The 25,609-nt window shown below is 46.2% G+C and overlaps 1 protein-coding gene across 2 annotated transcripts in view; it reads left to right on the top strand.

Annotated features, from left to right (window-relative positions):
* LOC144800424 (vitamin D3 hydroxylase-associated protein-like) overlaps positions 1-25,609 on the top strand; it is a 654,091-nt gene that overhangs the window by 296,738 nt on the left and 331,744 nt on the right. For both annotated transcript variants that reach the window (XM_078671680.1, XM_078671681.1), the window contains exon 3: positions 14,221-14,364. In XM_078671680.1, coding sequence (XP_078527806.1) covers positions 14,221-14,364 — 144 coding nt within the window. The remainder of the gene's footprint in view (positions 1-14,220; positions 14,365-25,609) is intronic.

The following is a 25,609-nucleotide window of genomic DNA, read 5'->3' as shown; positions in this document are numbered from 1 at the left end:
GGAGCTTCTCGGACGTGAGAGGCTGGTGGGCGGCGCGGACGGGCGCCTACATCCCGGGAAAAGGCAGCGACGCCCTGGGGCCCTGCAGACCGGGCCTGACACACCGGGCATTGGCGGTACGGACGCCTGGACACCGGCGCAACAGACGATCGGAAGCGGCTGCTGGGGGCGGAGGTGCCCGCCGTCGGAGGTCGGTACAGCAACCGCCTGGCGCCTTGCTCCTGCGGCTGCATAAGTGGAGCGCCGCTGACCTAGTGCCCGGGGGCACTGATTTGGAAGCGGGACTATCGGACTTTGGTGGTGCTTGCCGGGCCTAGTGGCCAGAATCGCTGAGGGGGCCCGGGGATCACCAGAGGGGGCCCTCTTGTGTCCTGCGACGACCAGCTACACCGGTGACCTTGCCCTTCGAGCTCCCTGGGACGACTAGCTGGCGCCGGGAAGGGCCTGGGCCCGTTCCACCCCCTTCGCGGACCTCGAGCAGCAGGTGACCGGCGGGGACGATTTGGGCGCAGTGCAGGATCCCTGGCGGCCTACGCTGTTGGCGCTGGGGGCCTGGGGCGCAGCGCACCACTTTGGAGATAGTGGGGCCGAGTCCTGGCTGTGCTGGCTGGTTGCCCTCCCTTCCTGGGCTGGGTCCTGCTGACCAGATAGGCCTTTATTGGCGGACTACCAAGTTTGGCCTTGCTGCGGATCCAGGTTGGGTGTTCGTGCGGGGTTGGTAGTGCTGTGCTCACGGGTTCGCCACCATGGGAAAACCACGGAAGGGAGTGGGCACCGCGCAACCGGACCAGGTGGAGGATTCATCGGACCCCCTGGACCAGCAGCAAACTGCGGGTGACCGGACGGCGGGGTTACAGCAGCAACAGCTGGACCAGATTCTCCAGGCTATCGGAGATACGAGAGAGGCGCTGCGCCAGGACATCGCCCAGGTATCCACGAGCCTTGGCCTTCTGAAGGCGGACCATGGAAAGCTTGCGGACCGGGTCAAAGCCACTGAACTGGCGATCGAAACGATGGAACCAGCCCAGAAGACGTCGAACGCTGCCCTGGAGGACCTAACCCGCAGGGTGCAGATGTTGGAACGGAGGGCGGCCGACGCAGAAGGGCGCAACAGACGCAACAACATCCGCGTGGTGGGATTGCCTGAAAATATCGAGGGGGACGATATGGTTGCGTACCTGGAGAACTGGCTGAGGGACGTGGTGGTCTCTGAGGGCTTGACGCCCTTCTACACTTTGGAGAGGCCTCATAGGGTCCCAGCGCGTCCCCTTTCCCCGGGCCGACCCCCGAGGCCGGTGATAGCCCGGCTGCTCCACTTCAGGGACCGGGACATTATATTGCGGCAGGCCAGACTAGCCGGCCCCTATAAGGTGGACAACGCCTCTGTATCCATCTTCCCAGACTATTCCCAGGAGGTCCAACGCAGCCGCTATTCCTTTATCGCTGTAAAAAGAGCCCTCCGTGACGAAGGGGTTCAATACTCGCTGTTGTTTCCTGCTCGCCTGAAGGTGCTGGTGGACGGAGTAGCGACGTTCTGTGACTCCCCGGACGACGCCTGGCAGTGGTTGGAGCGATACAGAGCGGGCAAGGATGGATCGGGCAATTGGACGGAGAGTGCAGAGACACGGCCGAGACCGCGCAGGAGCAGGCGCAATCGGAGGAGAGAGCAGGGTAGAAGGTCGCCATCGGCTTCTCAAACTGCACAGGAAAGGAGAGATGCCCTGAAAGCGGTGTCGGACATATCTGGAGTGGTTCATCAGACTCAGGTGGCAGACCAGAGCTCGAGACAGGATTCGGAAGAGGTAGAACCAGGGGGGTCAGATGAAGCTTCGGACAAGGACATAGGGGAACGGCTCCGGATCACGCGGCAGACGGCGGATGGCTTACTGGACGAGTGACTGCGAGCCGTTGAGTACCAGACAGTAAGGGGGTCTGCGGGCCCGGCGGGGTGAACGAACTGAGGGCTCCAGAGGCCTTGTGCTTTGGGCGCCCAGAGGGGCAACTGTGCTCCGCATCTTATGGAGGGTGATGGGCCTCGGGCCTGATTGTTGATACGGGGTGGTGCAGCCGGGGGTGGGGTGGGGGAGGACTGTTACTAGCCGGGATCGGCACCTCTGGTGGGATGGGTTTGGGCTGTCCGGCGGGTTGGTGAGTGGACACCTCCTCGACCTCACGTACTTCGTGAGTCTCTGGTAGTTACCAGAGTTTCCCTCGTATTCGGGGGTGGGGTTTGGATGGGTGACAACTGTTTGATGCCTGTTCTGGGGGTGGGTGGGAAGGGCGTTGGTTGGGGATGTTATGGGGCTGTTGAGTTGCTGGGTATTGTCAGTGTGCCGGTGATACTGTTGGGGTTTGGACTGCGCTATGTGCCCACTGATGGCGGCTAGATTGGAACTGAAGTGCATTACCTGGAATGTGCGGGGGCTTAACTCCATGAGGAAGAGGTATAAAGTGCATGCATACTTAGTCCGGAGGGGGGTCCAGGTGGCTTTCTTGCAAGAGACGCATTTAACTTTGGCGGAGGGTCAGGCGCTGCAGCGGCGATGGAGAGGGCACCTCTTCTATACTACTTATTCTGCGCATGCTAGGGGGGTACTCATTTGGGTGAAGGCGGGTGTCCCCTTTCAACCGTTGATCACTAGAGTGGATCAGGACGGGAGGTTTGTGGCAGTGTTGGGGAGGCTGGATGGCCGGGATGTGGCGTTCTGTAGCGTATATGCCCCCAACTTTGATCAGGCAGCGTTCTTCTCCATCTTGTCGAGTCGACTCTCGGATGTGCTCGTGAGTACGGTGTACATGGGTGGGGATTTTAACTCGGTGACAGATGTTGAGTTGGACCGTTCTCATCCGCCGCTGGCTCGATCGGCGGTGCGTAGAGTAGCCGCGGTCCGGAGTGATTGGCAGGACCGCTGGGGACTGCAGGACGCGTGGCGGACGTGTCACCCCACAGACAGGGATTATTCGTTCTATTCGGTACCGCATGATTTACATGTGCGTCTTGACACGTTCCTCTGCTCCAGTGGGGCCCAAGAGCTCACGCATGATTGCGAGTACTTGGCGCGGACCATATCGGATCATAACCCTTGCCTGCTTACGGTCATTTGGACCAGGCAGTGACAACCGGTTCCTTTGTGGCGGCTGAATCCGTTGACGCTGGAGGACCCAGTCTTTCACGCTGACTTGCAGACCTGCATTGAGCGCTATTTCCTAGAGAACTCGGGGACAGCGTCCACTCGGGCACTTGAGTGGGACGCCTTCAAGGTGGTGGTGCGAGGCGCGTGCCTCTCGTACGCGTCGGGGGTTCGCCGGACGCTGTTAGCCGATATCGCGCGGGAGGAGACTGCACTGCGCCTGGCGGAGAGGACCAGTCACGCAGTGGGTAGTAATAAGGACGATGTGCTGGAGGCTCGGGAACGGGTGGCCGCCCAGGTGGAGAGGCTCCGTTGTCATGACTACCGGGAATACATGGTCCGGGCGCACGCGGAGCGAGATCGGGTCGGCACGCTGCTGGCCTGGCTGGCGAACCCTGATACCAGGGGTACGCCGATTTTGTCGTTAGCTACATCGACCGGGGACGTGGTCCATTCGCAACTGGAGATTAACACTCAGTTCCGGGAGTATTATGCGGAACTCTATCGGAGTCGGATGACGGCTTGCCCTGCGGAATTGGATGCCTTCCTTGAGGAGGCCCAGCTACCACGGCTAGGACTAGAACAGAGCACTTTGCTTGGGGCGGCTATTTCGCAGGGTGAGATTAGGGCGGCGATTAAACATATGGCCAGGAAGAAGACACCGGGGGGGGATGGTCTCCCTGTGGAGTTTTACGCGGCGTTTTTGGACTTGCTGGCACCACGCCTCCACCAGGTGTATGGGGAGGCCTGGGAGCGGGGTAGGCTACCGACGTCGGTGCGAGAGGCGATTGTCATCCCGCTGTTGAAAAAGGGCGGCGTCCCTACGGCTAGAACGGCGTATCGGCCATTGTCGATGCTCACAGTAGACTATAAGGTGCTGAGCAGAATATTGGCGACGAGGCTCTCAACTCATATGTGCTCGTTGGTTCATCCAGACCAATCGGGATTTATCCCCACTAGGGACACCTCGACGTGCATACGACGCCTGATACGCATTATGGATGTGGAGGGGGAGGGCCCTGTGGGGGCGGCGGCGCTGTCAGTGGACATTGAAAAGGCCTTCGACAGTGTGGAATGGCCTTATCTGTATTGCGTGCTCCTTCGGTTCGGGCTAGGTGAGGGCTTTTATATGAGTCGGCCACTGCTAGGGTCCGGACGGGCCGCTCCATATCGGCGGCGTGCGCGGTTGGGCGGGGCACTAGACAGGGTTGCTCCTTGTCCCCGCTCCTTTTCGCTTTGGCGATCGAGCCGCTGGCGGCTCGGGCCCGACAGGGTCGGTCCTTTGCCGGAGTACTATCCCGAGGCGACATGCATTATATCTCCTTGTATGCAGACGACCTCTTGTTGTTCCTGGCAGATGTAGATTCATCCGTGGCGGGGGCGCGTGCCTTGCTTCGGGAATTCGGGGACCTATCGGGCCTTCGGGTTAATTGGTCCAAGACCTGCCTCTTCCCCTTAACCGCTCGATGTGTTCAACCGGTGGAGCTGGACGGTCTGCGCTGGGAACCGGATTGCCTGCAGTATCTCGGAGTTCATATATACCACACCCATTCGCTACTGTACGAGGGAAACGTGGGAAGGGCCATGAGAGGCATCAGAGGTAGTATGAGGTTTTGGCAGGTCCTCCCGTTATCTGTCGCGGGGCGGATAGCCTTGTTAAAAATGGTGGTCCTGCCGAGACTCCTTTACTTTTTCCGGACGTTGCCGGTGTGGATCCCATCCTCTTTCTTCCGCACTCTGAGATCCGTGGTGATCGGCTTTATTTGGGGCACTGGCAGGCGACGGGTAGCCCTGAATACTTTGCTCAGGTCCCGGGATGAGGGTGGTATGGCCGTGCCAGATTTCGAATGGTATTACCTGGCTGCTCAACTTCAATGGCTCACGCAGGCGGTGGCGCGAGAATTCAGAGGACCGGACGGCCCGCAGGGGCGGCTTGTGCAGAGCCATGTTCTGTCCTTTATTGTGCTCCAACAGGAACTTCGGTTGGAGCAGCTGACACTTGAGGAGCGTACTCTTCGCAAGTGCTGGCTGCGCTGCCACAGACGGGGGGGGTGTCGTACGCCCTATGCACCGGAGATACCACTTGGGGTGTGTACTGCCATCCCGCACGGCGGAGATTGGTCGGTGCTAGCAGACTGGGAGGACCTTGGGGTCCACATGCTGGGTGACTTGTATCAGGACGGTGTCTTGCTGCCGTTCGGTGCATTACAAGAGACATTCGGGCTCCCGCGGGGTGACTTCCTGTTGCACGCGGCTTTGGTTGCAGGGATTCAGAGGCGTTGGAAGATGGGGTTGGTGGAGCCGCCCACATCGCTGGGCTGCCAGTACGTAATGATGGCGGCTGGCACGCATAAGGCCATCACATGCTTATATAGGAGAATGGCGCTGGCTGAACCCCCTCCCCTTGATGGGCTGCGGGAGCGCTGGGAGGCTGACCTTGGACGGCAGATACCGGAGATGACTTGGCCCCAGCTGGTACGTAGGGCCTGGAAGGGCACCCGAAATGTCCGGTACCAGCTGGTTCAATATTATACCCTCCATAGGGCATATTGGACGCCGGCCAGTATCCATCGAATTTTTGGAGGTGCGCTGTTGACCTGTCCACGCTGCGCAGCGGGGGACGCTGACTTTGCACATATGTTCTGGTCCTGTACGGGGCTCGGCACGTACTGGATGGACGTTGTTGCTTGCCTGAACGCGGTCACGGGTCGGCAGATTGATGCAGACGCGGGGGCATGCCTGCTGCTTTGGTTTCCCCATACTCCTGCCACTAAAGTCACTAGTAAATTTTATGATTTGGGGTTCATAATGGCCAAAAGGGAACTTACCCTACACTGGAAAACTAGAGGGGGACCCAACTTCCTGAGGTGGCGGAGGTGTTTCCTGCAATGGGCCTCATCTGAGAGCACTCTCCGATTGCAATTAGCTAGGCGCGCGGCTAACGATAAAGCGATGGAGACGGCTAGGGCGTGGAGCGCACTAGTGATAGAGTTGCAGTCGCGAATGGAGGCTGATGAGGAGGGGGAGACTGGTGAGCCGGCGAATGGGACAGAGGAGGCGGGACGGGACGGGGTGGAAGCTGCGGGGATGGAGGGGAGGAGTTCAACTGACAACCAGAACAGCGAGGGGGCAGATTGAGGGGGTTACCGGACCCCGGGGTTGTGACGCTGCACTTTGATAATGCTGGATTATACCTGGAGCTGTATGTGGGTGGTGAATAAAGGGGAGTGCCACCCGCTGTTGTAATGTTGGACCAAACGAACCGCAATTGGGGATGTGAGGCACACTGACAAGGGGGGGGGGTAGAGAGGGAGGTGGGATGTTATGGTTAGGATTGTTGAATGGGTATGTGTGTACAAGACGGGGAGGAACGATATATGAGGTGGATGATCTGAGACTTGAATGGTCTGATTTGTGCACAAAATTAATAAAAACTGTTTAAAAAAAATAATATATATACCATGAGGAGCCCCAACTGTGGTCCAGCATTCTCACTAAAGTGTTTAATTCTGCTCTTGCTGGTAACGATGTACCCCCTTCATGGCACTCAGCTATTATTGTGCCGATCCATAAGAAAGGTGATCAAAGTACACCAGTTAATTACCATCTGATCTCCCTTCTAGGTGGCACAGGGACATGTTTAGGGAAAGTCCTGCTCAGTGGACTCTAGGGATGGGTTGAAGCCCATAATATCATGACATAAGTGCAGGGCAGTTTTAGGCCACATATAGGGACCATTGACCAGGCGCTCCGATTATGCATGATCTCTTACAAAGTTACAGTGGTGAGGAAGTCATTGCTACATTTAATATTTGTAATTCTGAAAGTTGCCTTCAATCTAGTCAAACAAGAGAAGCTGTAGAGATCCCCGGAAGACCTTGGAGTTGATACCTCCCTAGTAATTGCCAGTAGGGCCCTACACTCCAGTAATACGGCTAAAGTAAGGTATGGTCAGGGTGGGGAGTGCACATAACACTGCACTGTCAAAAAAGGTGTCCAGCAGGAGTGTGTGCTGGTGCCCTTTATTTTCAGCCTCAATTTTAACGATGTAGCGACGTTGATGGAAGAGCCTTTAGACTTCCTCACTATAGCCGATAAGAGGGTGCCAATATTATTATATGCGGATGAATCTGTGTTGATGTCGCAAACAGAAAACACCACCCATAGGTTATTACTATGTTTTGTGGCATATTGCAACAAGAAGTCTTTGACCATTAATGGTAGCAAAACAACGAGCATGGTACTGAGGTCCTCTCCTAGTTTAAGGTGGCAACCTTCAGTTAAAGGTGTACCCTTGGAATCTGTTAAGCAGTTTGATTATCTGGGAATATGATTTTCAGAGAATTTGCACTGCCAAATACAGAAGGCTACTTCAGTTTTTAGGCAAATTGCTGGAGCAGTTTTGAAGTCTAGGCATAAGGCCAGTGCCAGAACATCAATGTCATTCTGCAAATATAAAAGCAAATGCAGTGGCGGCTGCATTGTATGGGACAGACCTATTGGGGTACATGAATGTCCGATTCCAAATAGCCGTAGAGCTGTACGGGGGCTTGGACCATGCATCCCTCTAGTGACACTCTACACAGAGCTAAATTTTACCCCAATATCAGAAATTAGAGTCCTACGGCCAATCCTTTATTGGGTTAGATTGGTAAAAAACCCTAAGGCTACAGTCTTCCTAGTTGATGCTATTATACAAGCTCCTGTGCCCCAAAGTAAAGATAAAATGTATTCCTTTTTAGGGCAAGCGGAATTCTATTATAAATATGTATACACTTTTTCTGGGAAGGTGTACCCGATAAGGCAGCTACTTTAAAAAGGTTATAAGTTTGTATGGAATGCAGATATTTCTCAGGAATGTTCCATTTTCATACGGTTCATATATTTTGCTGCATAATTACTTTAGTTCCATTTTGCACTTGGTTAACTAATCAGGTGAATTGTTGTAGTCCTTTATTGTTTATTATCTTTATTTTCAAATTAAAGGGGGAAGATGTGTTGTGTTTATGGCATTGAGGATCGTGAGGTTGCCATGGGAATGTTCTGATGCTTAGAATGTTCACTAGGCAGGGCTTGGAATGTTTCGACGTAAGGTGGTTGGCAGAACAGGGGAGACGGTCGAATAGGAGAGTTGTGTTGCAGATGCTGGGGTTGAGCCAATCAATAAAGTGCTTGAACTCTGTAATTCGTGTGGAACCTTACTTAACACTATTCTTTGTAAAACATGTACTTCCGCATTGTTCTACTGCAGCTTCACAACAGTATTCTAATTAGCCACTAGAGTGTTCACATTCTGTATTGATGACAGAACTATGGCCCACCTGAATACCATTTTGATGGACTCAAAGCTGTAAAACTGAAATAATTACCTTTAAAAATTAACAACATGAGAAGGTTCATTTTGTCATAAAAATTATGATTAGTGTTCTAGAAAGCTAAAATGAGGATACCTTTTCTATAAATTCTTAAATATCTTCAACATCAATGTCAAAAACAAGTTTGGTTTACTGAATGAAACCACCATCAGCCGATCACATGATTCCCCAGTCTTCAACTGCAGCTTCACCGCAGTGTTCTAATGAACAACTAGAGTTGTAACATTCTGTGTTTATGGCAAGTGTGCTACACTTGAATCTCATCTTGCTTGGATCAAAGCTATACAACTGAACTAAGATCCAACAGGGGGAAACAGTAAATGAAAAATTAGGTATTTATGTATTTCTTTATGCCATCTAAACTATGGTTAGTGCTCTAGAAAGCTACAATCAGGACACTTTTCTGTGAATTCACAAATATCTTCCTCATCCATGGCAGTTAAACATTCTGACAGGCAGAGTGAAACATGTACCCACAATGTAAAGCAGTAATCTGTAATTTACTTCCCTAGTGACCAACTGCTGCTTCACTACAGACTTATAATGAAATACTAGAGTGCTAACATTTTGTACTCACAACAGAAATGAGGCACTCCTGGATGCCATTTTGCTGCAATATGAGCTGCTAAATTTAAAGCCTTTCCTGAGGAGCAGGCTGAAGTAAATGACCATTGAGATGTTATGTAGGAATACAACCAGGAGGCTAAAAAATGTCTTCAGTAAGTTAAGACATAATAATGCTAAAGATAGTTAGAAAGGTATACATCTGCATAGAAACAGTATTCCCTTGCAAATCTGTTTATTCATCCTTCCATTTTTTCAGTGGCTTTAAACCTCCCTAATTTTCAAATAGTAAACTTTTTGGTAGACACATTTTGTGAGCAATGTGGGTTAACAGCCCGCACAGGCTTGCCCATGAGGCCAAGAACTGCAGGTGATCCAGCAGTAATTTCATGGTAATTTCTCAATGCAAAACCTAATTTACCTCTATTTTACCACTGAAAAGGTGTTGGACCCTTGACACTGTGTATTACCTTCAGCAGACTTTACATAGACATGACAAATCAAAAATGCAATTACTTTTTAAGCCAATAAAGAGTTGTGAGTATTAAAAAAAAAAATTCTAGTTAAAAGTTAAGGTTCTCTGACCCTTTATTCATTAGTCAAATATTCAATCAGGTTACAGAATTGAAAATAGGAAAAATAGAATTAATACAGAACATATTACAGATTGAATACAAGGCATTCCATAAAGGAAGGGAATAAGGCATCAAATGTCAGTCAGAATTCTTTAAAGGCTCTAAGGCTTAAGGCAGACACGCCACCTAAGAGGTCATTATTTATACTCTAATTCTTGGCTGACTGCACTAATACTGTTGCAGTTCTCAGTAGAACCTTGCACTGTGATTGGTTAGCATAGATGACATGAGGGTCTCCCCATCATGTTCTCATTGCAAATCCAACCCATACCAGTTTTAACAAAGGAAGCTTATATGCTTAATACAGACTTATGTTTCACCATCGATAATTATACAAAATATGCAATATTAAGGCAGAAAAATGTATCAGTCCATTTCCTTCTTCCTTTCACATCGCACGCTGGACTGATACTTTCCACAGACACTGGTACATTGGCACGATAACAAGAATGTACAGTTCACTGTGGCCTTGACTCATGTCTTCACTTGAGGCAAGCTGGTTCGGCGCATGCGTCTCTCATTCAGTACAATTCCCAGCCATGCTGGATTCCCAGGCAGCCATTTTATGGTAGGCCAAAAAACAAAACAAACACAAAAGAGTATTAATTTGTGAAAATAAAACCCATTATGTTTACCTTCCCCATACTATTACCCTGTATTAGTTAAAAGTTGACAGCAGCTTTTCCATTATTTGTGCACAACGTGCAAAAATGTGCAATGTACAACATAGCATAAACATGCACAAGTGCAAATGTTCAAAGCACACACTCATAGTAACATGCTCTAATGTTTTAGATAGCTTTTCATGCAAAATGCGTCTGCCCGCGTGTAGTGTTGGTGCATGCTTAATTAATACACATTATAAGAAGATGTGTTATGAAATGAATATGCATTGTCTAAATATGCAACATAGCCAAAGTCTCTTAAGACAGGAACAGAGAGTGTAGATTACAAGGAAAAGGGTCTGGGAAGAGAGAACACATTCCATGATTATCCTTAAAGCTAAAAAGGAAACTGCAATCATGAGTTTCTCTACACAGCAAAAACACATGTTAATTCAGCACAAGCATTTCAGACTGAAAGCATTTACTAGGCCTCATTTCATGTCTTTCACTTGGAATGCACCAAAAGTGCCCCTTTTAAAAAGCATTTGACTGGGCCTCATTTCATATTTCATGTGCCATGTGTTGCCCCAAAATCTGGGTGTCACTTTAAATGCAGTCTATCTGCAACACAAAAATAAAGCAATGCCTGACTCCAGATGAAATCTGAGCTAAATCACAGGCAACATGCTTTTGGTGCATTGTTGGTTTGGGCACCCCCAAAGGGACTCACTCCCGCAGAGGATTGGGTGCAGGTCCAGTGGTAAAATCCCACGGTAATAGTAATCATTTTGTTAGAAATAATCTGTGTGCAGAGCAAGGGCTGGGTGCCAGCAAAGTGTTGGACACAGAGGCTGGACAGTAGGCCAGGCCCGGCAGCCAACCCTTGTTGTGCACGGCCTGAGACCTTCTACAACAGTGGTTTTGCACTCTTTGAGGATGAGGAGTTGGGCCAGTTTAGAATATCATTAAAAAAAAACTCTAGAAATTACTTGAAATGAACCAAAGGTTAAAGTAATGTTTTATGTAGGTGTTGAAATAAGACAAAAACTGATGTTAAAAAACAACAAAAAAACACTGAAATATGGCAGTTATAGTTTAGTCAACTTCATCCTATCCTTTTTCTCAGTGACTTAAAACCACCCTCATTTTTAAATAGTAAATATTTTGGTACATAAATTATTTGTGCAGCTTGGATTAACAGCCTACACAGGCTTGGCCATGAGGCCAAGACCTGCAGGCAACCTTTGGAACATGCTTGTGGTGCACTGGTGGTTCGGGCACCCACAAAGGAACTCCCACTGAGGATAGGGCGTAGGTCCAGTGGGAAAATCCCACTGTGGTAGCAATCATTTTGATAGACAAACGTTGTGTGCAGCAGGAGCTGGGTGCCAGCGAACTATTGGGCACAGGGCCTGGCCAAGATACCAGGTCCTGCAGCCAGCCCTTGCTGTGCATGGCCTGAGACCTTGTACAACATTGGTTTTGCACTTGTGGGCGCTGGACCAATTTAGAATATAATAAAAAAAACTTCAGAATTTGATTGAAAAAAACTTTGGTTAAATTAAAGTAAAAAAAACACCGAAATATGGCAGGTATACTTTAGTCAATTAACTATAACTTGTGACCCAATCATGCATTCCTTTCCATCACATATGACATCACCTCATGACACGTTAAATGGCGTCATTGATGGCATGACTGGTTAGATATTGTTCCAATTACTAACCAGTACTGTGGTCTCCAAGGTAAAATGTGAGACTATGTGTTTTTAATTATTTAAAAATTATTATTTATAAATGTTGTTATTATAGCTAATTTAATTAATGAATTACTCAATACACATTTATTTAAGTTCATTTGCTGTAACATTTTATTTTATTAGTTCTAGTTTGAAAATATATATTTAACATGAATTTACATTCATATTTTACATTAACTTTTTTTATTTTAAAGAAGTATAAACTTTAATCATTTTCCGTACTCTTTTCTATATGGAGACCTCACCACTGTGGCGGACTTCTTCAACTACATGTGCAACATTACTAAGTAACTTTGCTCTATTAAATCACTTTGAAGGAGGCTCCACCCCCTTATTTGATAGACTGGAGACATACCAGTCTACACCTAGGTGTAAATCCACACTCGGAAATAGTGAAGAGCAAAAAAGTGTAAACTTACATCTAGGTGCGGTAGCAAGTATACGTGAGTGGAATTATACAACTGTATATTTACCTTTGTGAAAAGGCCCCATATTAAGCAGTGTATAGGAAGCAAGCTTGTTGATGTCCACAAAATGAGCTTACATACAATTGAACAACACAGTATCTGAATATGAATAATACTGTCATACAAATTGTGTAGCCAAATGTTAGTGCTGAGATTAAAATTTCTGAGGAACAAAGGAGCAACACTACTTTATTTCCGGCAATCCCTTGACAGCAGAACTATTAAAAAAAAAAACTGAAACCAAGTTTTTTAAGGTGCTTTCCTCAAAGGAAGTAAGGGTTAAAAAATAGCTGTACAGAGAAAAAGTATCTAAAATTCTTATCGAGACAAAAAATATCCAAAGGGTTCATGTAGGTGGATCGGCATGAAGGGAACACACAAGAACCCCCGCACACTGGAAGTGAGAAGTAAGGACTCTGAGAGCATGTTTGCTACTACTTCCACCGATGATGAACTAATTAATCCATTCGCAATGTAAGGCAGAAAGGTACTTTGTTGCCCTTTGTGCAGGGTAAGCATTTCTTCGGGTTTGTGACACCTAGAAGAATGACTTCTCAACACCCCTCGGGACAGTTAGCCTCAGTAGGTAGCCTTATTTATTTTTATTTCATGAGATTATTTTAAGAAATTTCTGGGGAATGTTTCAGACTAAATTCTTTAAAAAAGTGTTGTGACGTTCACTATTTGACTCAAACATTTCACATTTCTTCTGGAGAAGTAATCCCAGTCCCTGAATTCTCTGAAGGGTTGTCGGGCTTTCTCACTTAACAGGCTTGCTGTAAGCCAGTTGGGCTATGGCTTCAAGAAGTACCGAAATATTGTTTTTTTCTAAAAGTCACTTTCTTGTTCTTCTCCCTAAAAAGGCAAGATTGTGCTCCAAGGTAAGAGACACACCCACTGATATGAGACTGTTGAGCAAGGCATTAAACCAGCACACAATCAGAGATACAGCACCCTGTGGTGTGAACCTACCACCAAATGAGATAGGCTCTACTTTAGCAATGCTTCCAAACAATGAGTGAGACTGTTTTGCCAGACGGAAGCTCCCGCTCCATAATTTGTGAGAATCCCGATGTTAATGAGATTGTATGTGTTCCTGTCTGCTGTCTATCTTTGTCCTTCCTGTTCTCCCCCTCTTGCGTGTGTCCCTGTGATGTGGGCTGTTGGTCTTCTGCCATATGACAATGCTACATGACCTTCTAAGATGGCCGGCCCATAAAGATGTGGCCCTCTGATAAACTTCTAATTCCGGACACAACATTTAGGAGAACAGAAAATGGTACCACGGATAGCATTTGTGGGAAGGCCTTGAACTCAAAAGTTGCTGAAATATTAGGTAGCATTTAGAAATGGACCAGCAAAGTTGATTTGATATCTGATCAGTGCATGGCTTTTACCTGTAGAATCGTCTTTTTTTGTTGAGTTTTAAATCAATTATTAATGTACAGACCTATTTTTTTAAACTGAGATATAAACAAAATATTGAATGGTACTCAAACTGGTGTATGGAACTTTCTGATGTCTGGTTTCTCTGTGGATTATACTCTAGTAAGAGCTATGAGCGCTGCCAACCTTTGACTAAGAGGCACTGTCAATCGAGCACCAGAGGGGAAGATTGGCTTCGCTAGAATGTGCACATTTCAGTTTGATAATGTGTATGCTCTTTTGTTTACATCCATTTCAGGCCTTGGCGGTGCACAGGGAGGTGAACTGCATTACGGATTTTATACAGGAGTGCGAGTTACAGCTGCAGGAGCTCAAGAACCAGAAAGAAAAGGGGCCTCTCTTTGGGATACCATTCAGTGTAAAGAATTCAATTCCTTGCAAGGTATTTCTTTTTATTGCTTTTGAATATTTCATGTTTATCACTCTCAATGTGAAATGAAACTACACAAAAAGTATTTTGTGGGACTTGCTCAGGTCATTCATTCGTACAGTAATTCAGTAAATGCATAGGTTTTACCAAACATGTTTTGCTGCTAACAATGGAATTATAATCATGAGACCTTCAGACTGACTCGGCGCTGATTTTTCTAACTAGGTAGTAACAACTCAGTTGTTTTCCTTTACTCAGAGCGACCACATGTTTCATAAAAATACTAATATATAATCAAAGTTGGACTTTAAGTTCATCAACAAGGCACATTCTATCTAGCCACATTTTTTAGACGGTAAAAGTTGTCTTCTACTACAAATTCAGTGTCCATCAGTTGATGCGATTGATCTTAAACCCTTAACACTAGAGTCAAATTTATGTATATTAATACATTTTGAGAGAAACATTGGGTTGTGATGTATAACAAGAATATTACAACAGCTACATCAAATATTACAAATTTGAATCCAAGATTTTCTCTGTGCCAGAGATGCATCGTTTTTCAGCTTCAGGTGACAATACAACCCTCAGGTCTGCAATATGCTGGATGCACTTTTACCTTAGGAGTTGTGAAAACACAGTTTGTGATACTGCTTATTAGTGGGCACTCAATTACTACATTATTCAGAGTTTCAGCCCACACAATGTGAGACAATAGACTAATTGTACATATTCCTCACATTCTTGCGTCCACAAGGTTGTAAGTAGTGCTTTTTGTTTACAAGATAGGCATCAAGTTTTGACAAATCCTATTGATAAAAAACACAAGGGTGGGGACCATTAGCACAGAGTCAGAATCTTGATTTGGGCGCAAATTGGAGTTTAAGAATACGGATGTCAGGAAATAAATCCATTTAGAATCTACAGATATGAAGCCTGAGAGCTTCATAGGTGAAACAAATCGACATGTTAGGATTTAGATTACTTGTGTTTGAGTTCAAGGGCAGGAGAGCTACTTGCAAATTGTATGTAGCAGCTGATGGCTCATCAGATTTAGGTTGGAAAGACCTTAGGGTGTTACATATCGTTCTTGATCCTAATAGTCCAGAACGGGTGTTGATTGCTTGTGATGGGGAAGAAACAGAAAATTGGACTCAAAGGATTCACTCACAAAACAGAGTGAAAACCTCTACATACCACAAAATTCACAAAGTACATAACACCCCATAATTGTCAGGGAAGAGGTGAAGCTGCAGCTCAAGAAATTACAAGAGTCTGGCATCTGAACTGACGTAGCCATGTTATGTTATGTTATGTGGTATTTTTAATGCGCACAGATACTCCAGCGAAGGAGCGTCCTGGCGCAGGGAAAGGCAAACACAACACAACACTAAAACCAGCAACAGAAAAGCAGAGCACTTAAAAACAGGGGAAGTTTTTAAAACAAAAAAGTTTTCAAGGCCCTACGGAAGGATATTAAATCATCCAAGAGGCGGATTTCCAAAGGGAGCGCATTCCAGAGGGTTGCAGCTTTCACTCGAAAAGAGCGTCCCCCCATCCGACTAAGTCTGAACCGAGGAACAACCACCAAGGATTGTCCCAGGGAACGAAGTGAGCGAGTTGGCACATAGGGAGAAGTCAATTTATTAAGTAGCACAGGTGCCGACTCTCGAAGAATTTTGAAAACCAGGCTGAGGGCTTTAAATTGAATTCGCTTATTCATCGGGAGCCAGTGTAAGGACCGCAGGGTATTGGAGGTAGGGCAGGTCCGGGGCAGGCCGAACACCGCCCTAGCCGCAGCGTTCTGGACTCGCTGTAAACGTAGTATCTCAGCTTGGTTCGCTCCTAAAAGGAGTGAACTAGCATAGTCCAGGCGAGAAATAATCATTGCTTGAATGACCAGCTGTCTTGTAGGAGCATCAAAAAATTTGAGCAGGGGTCTTAGCCCGCGTAATACTCCAAAACAGCACGCCGCCACTCTCTTCGTGTGAGTCACGAAGCTTAACTTGTGGTCAAGCCATACTCCCAGATTCCTGAGTTCCAGGACAGGGGCTGGCGCTGTTCCCAGCTCAGGAGGCCACCATCCCTCTCCCCAGCGGTCCGCATCCCTTCCAACGACCATCACCTCCGTTTTCAATGCGTTCAGCTGGAGACAGTTGTTATTCATCCAGCTGGCCACCTCTCTCAGTCCAGTGCGGAACCTGAGGGCATCCTTCTTGGCATCCCCGCTGATCGTAACCGCCAGCTGAGTGTCGTCGGCATAGGAAACCATGGTTAGGCCCCATTGCCTGGCGACTTCAGCCAGCGGCTGCACGTACAGATTAAAAAGCGTGGGACTCAGCGAGGAGCCCTGAGGCACCCCCAGGTCCAACGGATGGTATTTGGACTGAAAGGGAGGGGTGGCAACGCAGAAGGAGCGATCACTGAGGAAGGAGCGGAACCACTGCAGAGCAGAACCACAAAGGCCAATGTCCTGCAGGCGGTGTAAAAGGATGCGATGGGAAACAGTGTCAAAGGCAGCGCTCAGGTCTAATAAAATAAGCGCTGCCGTTTGACCTGCAATCAATACACTCCGCAAGTGCTCAACCATTGCCAGAAGGGCCGTCTCTGTGCTGTGACCAGCACGAAACCCATTCTGCACGGGATCCAGAACATTGACTTGGGTCATATGCTCTATGAGGGCCCGGTTTACATGGGCCTCCATGACCTTGGCCGGCCAAGGGAGCAAAGATATAGGGCGGTAGTTTTCTGGTTTCAACGGATCCAAAGATGGTTTTTTCAGGATCGGGGAAACCACCGCTTGCTTCCACTTGGCAGGGACTAGGCCAGAGGTCAGGGAGAGGTTAATCAGAGAACACACTACTGTGCGCCCCTGAAAGGCAGCATCCCTGAAGAGGGCCGATCTTACCGGGTCTGCCGGCGAGCCAGATTTGACTTGCAAGGCCCATTTCGCGAACTCCTCATTAGAGAGAGTTGGAAGGGAATACAGCGATGGACAGTTACTGGAACCACTCCAGGGAATCACAGGTGGGGGTGGACTCGGAAACGCCTGGTAGATTTTCTTAACTTTGTCCAGAAAGAAAGTGGCTAGGACTTCACAATGGGCGATGGAACTGTCCAACTGCAGAGGTACTCTCTTTGCCATCAGGTCTTTTATGGTTTTAAAGATGGTTTTTGTGGGATTCAGGCTATTTCGGAATTCGGCTGCGTAAAACGCCGCCCGGGCCCTACATATAGCTCGGTGGTAGAGCTTGACTGAGGCCAGATAGGCGGATTTCCTATCGGCGTCATACGTTTTACGCCACTTCCTTTCTGCCCGTCTGCAGGAGGACTTCATGGCACGCAGCGCACTGTCGTACCAGGGGCTAGCCTGCCGAGGACTGGACTTACTGGAGATGATAGGTACCAGGGCATCAAGCGCCCTGGTAATCCAGTTACAGAACCGGTCATAGCCCGAGGAAGCATCCAGCAGAGGACCCAAAGGTTCAGCACCCATAATGCAGTGAAGGTCCTCCAGCTTAAGTTTATTCCAGTGGCGCCGAGGTATCCGCAAAGGAGATGGAATAATAGGGTTGGCGGGGAGGGGAAGCCAAGCAGACACCAAGTAGTGGTCAGACCATGCCACAGGATCAACCGCCACAATCTGGACACCCGAAAGAGTCGTGAAGAACGGGTCAAGGATGTGGCCGGCCACATGAGTAGGCTGAGAGACAAACTGAATCAGCTGCAGAGCCTCTAGGTCGGCCAGAAAACCACTGATGGCCAGAGACTCCAACCTATCGAAGTGGAGGTTGAGGTCGCCCAAGATCGAGAAATTAGCGCAACCACTAACCAATAGGCTCACAGCCTCCGGAAAAGCACCTCTAAAAGCTACGTCGCTGCCTGGGGGGCGGTAAACAACCATCCCCGACAGCGAGAACTGGGGGCTGATGGTAACTTTAAACAGAGCGCTCTCGCAACCGGCAATCTGCAAGACCGTCCAGGTACAAGTGAAAGCAGATTTAATAAATAAAGCAATACCTCCTCCTCTAGAATGGCGATTAGATCTAAAACATAGATAGCCCGGGGGACAGCAAGATTAACTATGGCGTCATCCGTGTCTTGAAGCCAGGTTTCAGTTAAAGCCAGCAGATCTGGTGTCTCATCCAAAATAAGATCTGCCACAGATAAGTGGTGCTTTACTAAAGATCTGGTATTAAGATTTAAAAATCGTAGACCAGGTCCCAGGCTACCAGGCGCAGAAAAGGCACCAGGGCAAGCTCGTAGGGCGGGAGAGGTAGCAGACTCGCGAATACCTACAGGCCGGTCCATCGACCACATGTTACAAACACACTGACACGGGCCACATAGCGGATGGTATGATGCGGCCGAGCAGCGTGGAAGAGAATCCCTGATGGCTCGAAGGGAAGCGCTAGAATAAACAATCATCCTATCAAATCAGAGGATGGAGGCATACAGCGATCTAACAGAGTGAAACCCCCGGCGTCCCGCGTACTTAGCGCGGACGGGCGCAGACGGGCAGACTCTGGCTCGACTCCGGCGCGAGTCAGGCGCGACCGCTGCGCGTCACCGCTGCGCGACCAGAGTGAGCTTTAAGTAGCAGCTCACCTGGGCAACAGGAAGCGCTAGAGCGCTCAGGCAAGAGGCGGAAGGAGGCAGAGACCACCCCAAGATGGCGACCAAGCACCACGAGGAAGCTGCACAAAACGGTAAGCTCCGCGCTAAGCGCGGTGGGGGCACTATTTAAAATGCAAGTATGTGGGCAGGACCAAATTACAATTAAAACCAAGGCTCACAGGAAAATATTAAACAAATATCAAAACGAGCATTTAAAATTATGATATTAAGCGCAACACGCTTAAATAACTGCCAGCACAGCGCGCATGCAGGCACCTTTCCCAAGAGTGAGCAGCGGGAGAGCTCGCCTTAAGTAGCAGCTCACCTGGGCAACAGGAAGCGCTAGAGCGCTCAGGCAAGAGGCGGAAGGAGGCAGAGACCACCCCAAGATGGCGACCAAGCACCACGAGGAAGCTGCACAAAACGGTAAGCTCCGCGCTAAGCGCGGTGGGGGCACTATTTAAAATGCAAGTATGTGGGCAGGACCAAATTACAATTAAAACCAAGGCTCACAGGAAAATATTAAACAAATATCAAAACGAGCATTTAAAATTATGATATTAAGCGCAACACGCTTAAATAACTGCCAGCACAGCGCGCATGCAGGCACTTTTCCCAAGAGTGAGCAGCGGGAGCGTCAACAGACGCTTTGGCCAAGGCTTAACCACCAAGGCACCCGCAAGATGAGCACTTCATTATCAACGACAGAGCAGATTGTATAACTGTTATAACCGTCTGCAATTGGTGATGTTTACCACTAGATAGGGGCCCAAAAGAAAGCTTAATTCCTACTGAAATACAGAAGTGATTTCCTTTGACTCGGTCAATTACTCCTAAACTTACTCCACAAGAGATAAACTTGGACTTGAATTTAGCTGTAGAGCGTTCAGAGAAACCTTAAGTAGCTGAATTGAAATATTGTTGCTATTTTTCCAAAAGATAAGTAAACACAACATTAAATTCCTTTGGAAACATTGGTGTAGGCACAAGAAACAGGAATGCTTAAACACCAGTTACATTTTGGAAACGTCAGTGTAAAATTAGATGAATGAATCCTTTGAGAAGACCAATTGTAGAACAAATTAAGTTTAATCCAGAGCATAAAATGTCCCATTCACCATCAGCAAGCAGGTGTCAGGTGCAGCTGACTCAACATTCATCATGAACATGCAATCTCCATGGTGGTAATCAAAGAGGAACATGTGTACATGGAAAATACAGATTGAATACAAACATAAATATAAACTATTTAACATAAGCACTATATTACATACCTTCCTCCTATAATAACTATTTGTCCATCACAAAGTCGTTAAATTTCATAGGTTTGGTTCTGATTCTTTCACTTCTTTTCCTGGGATGATCAAAGAGTTTACTAGATGTAACAGACTTTGGATCAATAAAAGAATCACCACTCAAAAGAGAAGTGTTCTTGATCACCACAACCCTTTTGAGATTCAATATTCGAGAATCTTCAGTCTTAAGAGCATTGGTTAAAACTTTAACCACTTTGTGAGGCCTCTGAAATAAAGCAGACGTTTTATGTCCAAGTGGAGCCCTGATCATTACTAAGTCACCAACCTTTACCACCGTGACCTTAGATGCCTTTCTGACATCAAATGTTTGTTTACTTACAGCAATCTTACCTTCCTTTTTACTTTTCCAGCAATCAACTCTAGGCCTATCCTCCTTCTTAGAAACCATATCATTTACCCAGAAAGGCACCACAAGAGTATTGGGGTGTCTTCCTTTGAGAAGATGAAAAGGAGTACATCCTGTCATGGCATGAGGTGAAAATCTATAAACTTCAACCTTTCTATTTACCTCTTTTTTCCAATCCATTCCATTCTGTTTTGCCATAGAGATGGTTTCTTTAAGCACTCTAACAAAGCGTTCCACCATGCCATTTGTTTCTGGATGATAGAGCGAACATCTTTTATGTTTTATTGTACATTTCTCCAAAAACCTTTACATTTCAACAGGTACAAATTGTACCCCATTGTCTGTTAATAAACAGTTAGGTAAACTTCCCGTGCAAAAAATTATTTTAAGAAAGAAATAACATGTTTAGAATCAATTGATTTGGTAAGCTTGATTTCTGGCCATCTTGAATACATGTCAATTAAAACAAAAACATACATATCTTCTCCTTCAGTTGGGACTGGACCTAATATATCTAAAGCTAGCTCATGCCAAGGACCCTCAGGATGTTCCCTGATGACCTAAGTTTGGACCCAAGGCTTAAGGCATTTTTCACTAAGAGTGCAGGGCACGCACTCCCTAATGGATCGCTCAACCTGGAGATCAATCCCCGGCCACCAATAAGTTAGTCTCAACCTCTCTTTTGTTTTGGACATGCCCTGATGACCTTTGCGAGCCAGATCAATCAATTCTCCTCACAAGGTCGAAGGAGGAATTCATTTTGACCCCCTTAAGACAATGCCATCAAGTTCAGACAATTCATCTCTAACATTCCAAAACTTGTCCAACTCTCCATCAGTCTTTTTAAACCACCCCTTTTTAATTAAAACACACAATTCTATTAGGACTACGTCATTTTTGCACTCATCTCTCCACTTCTCTACTTTAATGCCATCATCTTCTATGTTACAGACCCATTCATTAGAATTGTCATCCTCAACAACTGAGTCATCAATATCTTCTCACACAAGTCTTGACAAGGTATCTGCAACACAGTTTCCCACACCAGGTAAATACTCTACATTAAAATCGTAAGCCTGCAGTGCCACAACCCATTTTGAAATTTGGTTGGAAATGGAATAAAAACCTTTCTTGTTAAAGACCTCACATAAGGGTTTATGGTCCATTCTCACAGTAAACTTTGTTCCCCATAGTACATTTTTTAACTTCTTCATGGCCCAATGTACAGCTAATGCTTCCCTCTCTATTACAGAATACCTGAGTTCAGGTCCTTTTAGACTCCTAGAGAGGAATAACATTACATTAACCTGATCTCCCTTCTCTTGTTGAAGAACAGCTCCAAGACCTTTCATGCTGGCGTCTGTAACTAAAACAGACCTCAAGGAGCGATCAAAACTGCGTAATTTTGGTGTTTTTCCTAAATCTGCTTTAAGGGTGACAAATTCCTCTTCACATTTTGGAGACCACACAAAATCAACCCCTTTGCATAGTAATGTTTTCATTTATTGCTTTTCTCAGCAAACCTTGGTACAAATTTACTGTAGTATTCCGCCATACCCAGAAATGTCATCAACTCCTCTTTATTGGCTGGGGAAACTAATTTCTGTTATGGCTTCAACCAATTCTTGTTTGGGTTGTACTCCTTTCTCTGAAATGGTGTGTCCCAGGTAGTTAATAGAAGATTTCTTAAACTTACATTTATCCAGTCTGACAGTAAGATTAAATTGACTGAACCTTTCAAACACTTGCTTTAGTCTAAAATTATGTTCCTCATCATTGCCTCCAAAAATCAAAACGTCATCCTGATAGATCTTAACCCCAGGGAAATAAAATGTAGAGTTCTCTTGGAGAAAGAATAAAGTAAAATAATGTTCTCAATAACATCTAATCCTCTTGCTATGTCCTCCACATGACATAACGCCTAAATCATACACAATCACTCAATCAAGTTTGTCTGCGACCCGATTGAGGACAGGAGCTACTGCCGAGCTAGATCCCACTATCAGTTGAGGCACTGTGGAAACCCTATCTATATGAACAATACACGGACTCCTAGCAATATTGCATCACGATATATGCATAAGTATGTTCTGGATTCCCACACAGGATCAAGGTTATAGGGAATACCAGGCTGCACCTCGATCATTTAAATAAATCAGAAGGAGAATTACGCTTATGTATTAGCTCCAAAGAAGATTGTGTATAACTGGCGCTTGGAGTCCATAGGAGCCCTGCCCATATCAAGTGGAAGATATAAATTCCCATGCCATCCTTGGAATTGCCAACAAATTTGCTGGTTCTTTTCATAAGAGAGACTGTTATATAATTTTAGTCTTGAGAAAGGTGGTTTACATCTGAACAATATCACCGAAATGCGTTGACGCCTGTGGTTTTTAATTGGTTGTATCCCAGGAACTTGTTACTGTCCAATAGAATATGAAGGGCTGTGGACAGTCTAACATATAACAAAACAAATTCCATAGGAAACAACCCACAATAGATGCAATTAATTATTTGCATTTGGTTTTTGTCTCCCATTGTCATATGAATGCAACATTGTGTTTTTAATGTATACATTTTTGTTGTATTGTAATTTTTAATTTGCAATAGATACTTTTGACATAAATAAATATCCTTTTTTAATGCATTTGTTTGTAATACTACCATAATTGACCAGTTGGGTCTAGGGTCTTTTGAGTGATTGTGTATGATTGAGATCTTGTGTCGTGTGGAGGATATAACAAGAGGATTAGATGTTATTGTGAACATTATTTTACTTTATTCTTTCTCCAAGAGAACTCTACATTTTATTTACCTGTGGTAGCCCCTCTCTTGTACAGTGGGGTAGCTCACTTCTTTTTCTAAACAGATATTAACCCCAACCAGATCTTGCAAAACCTTCTCCAAAGCCCTCTGAAAAACGGAGGCCACGGATATCAAACCAAAAAGCAGTCTGGCAAACCAGAAGGTGCCAAATGGAGTGATAAACGCGGTATAATCTTTGGAACACTCATTCAACAAAATCTGATGGTACGCAGACTTCAATCAATCAATCAAGACATTTATAGAGCGCACTACTCACCCGTAGGGTCTCAAGGCGCTGGGAGGGGGGGTGCCTTTACTGCTCGAACAGCCAGGTCTTGAGCTTCTTCCTGAAGGAGAGGTGGTCTTGGGTCAGGCGCAGGTCGGTCGGGAGGGAGTTCCAAGTCTTGGCGGCCAGGTAGGAGAAGGACCTTCCTCCTGTTGTCGCTCTTCGGATGCGGGGGACGGCGGCGAGGGCGTGACTGGTCGAGCGGAGATGGCGTTTGGGAGCGTAGAAGTTGAGGCGGCTGTTGAGGTAAGTCGGGCCTTGGTTGTGTAGGGCTTTGTGTGCGTGGGTGAGGAGACGGAAGACTTAAGATCTACAGTGGAAAAGACCTTAGCACCTTTCAGTAATATGTGCATTTCAGAAATTTTTGGTAGGGGATACTTATAAACAACTACTTGTTTGTTCAAATTCCTCAAGTCTATGCATAAGCGTAAACTTCTGTCAGAATTTCTCTATCTGCTCCTTCATTTCATCCTTTACTGAAAAAGGCATGCTGCGAACTTTACTCGCAACAGGGACAGCCCCTGAAACTAATTTGATTTTATGGGTGTACCCTCGAAGACAACCCAGTTCTTTCCTAAAGACACTTGGGAAGGAAGTTTTGAGATTGTCAAAGTATTTCATACAGTCACCAGTAGAGTTAACTAAGTTTACCTTGAAATGTTCCTTTAATACAATTGGTGGATCACTATTTGGATCTAACATGACCCCAAGGTCTTCTTGGTGTAGCCAACTTAATATGCTATCACCTTTGTGAGAGACATAAACCTTGCCAGCAGTGAGTCTACCTTTATATTCTATCAATCCTTTAAAATACCCTAAAAGTTTGATGGGTTCGCCACCATAAGCAAACGGACTGATGTCTGCATTCATAATTTTTATTTTGTCTTTTAAGCAACTGTTTAGATACAATAGAAATCTTTGCACCAGAATTGAGAAGCATGCGAGTACCTTTCCCTTCAATCATCACTGTGTCAAAAGGTCCTTTTTATCAGAAATTTGTGAGACGATCTGCCCACAGTCGAAATCAGAATCAGAATCATCTTCTGTGCACCTATTTTGGTCAACTAGATTAACTTTGGTCTTTGTCTTTTTTAAGTGACAAGCATTAGTAAAATGACAAACCTTTTTACATTTTGTACACATACTCTTTATGCAGGACTCTTTTTGTCATTTGCTAAATGACCAATAATTCCACAACGAAAGCACTTCGGTTGATAAATTTTGTTCTGGGAAGAACGAAAACTATTATCTTTTGAATTATGCTTAAGATTTTTCTTTATGACATTCTGTTTAGCGTTCACTTTCACTTCATGTACAACTGCACTACTAGTTTTTTCCTGTTTTGTAATGATATCAAACATTTCACAGAATGTTCTATCTGTTTGGCAATAGAAACTACTTTGTCAAGTGATGACTCATCCTTTTGCCAAATATCGTCTCTAACCTTTTGTATGTTGCGACCAAGCATGAACTGATCTCTAATCCTCTCTTCAATTAAGGCACCAAACTTACAGGAAGAACCTTGTTTTCTCAACGCAGAGATATCATTCTCAACACTTTCACCCTCATTTTGGTTTCTTCTCACAAAATGGTACCTCTCAAGAATAGTGCTTACTTTGGGTAAATAGTGTTTATTTAACTTTGCAATGCATATTTCATATTCGTTTAAGGTGGTATCATCAATTTCAGGAAGATGATCGAAAACTTCCTGACCTTCAGATCCTAGGCAATGCAACAGTAACGCAGTTCTTCTTTCTGCACTCAGGTTAGTACCACATACCTTAGCATACCTTTCGAAAACTTTCTTCCATTTTTGCCATTTTATGGGTGGATCACCCGGTGATGACAAAAAGAAAGGTGGTGTGGCAACGTTTTGCTTGTTCAATA

This window comes from Lissotriton helveticus, chromosome 1_2 (assembly GCF_964261635.1).
Source record: "Lissotriton helveticus chromosome 1_2, aLisHel1.1, whole genome shotgun sequence".
NCBI classification, from domain to species: domain Eukaryota; kingdom Metazoa; phylum Chordata; class Amphibia; order Caudata; family Salamandridae; genus Lissotriton; species Lissotriton helveticus.
The sequence above is the reverse complement of the archived record's forward strand: the minus strand, read 5'-3'. Positions and strand labels throughout refer to the sequence as shown.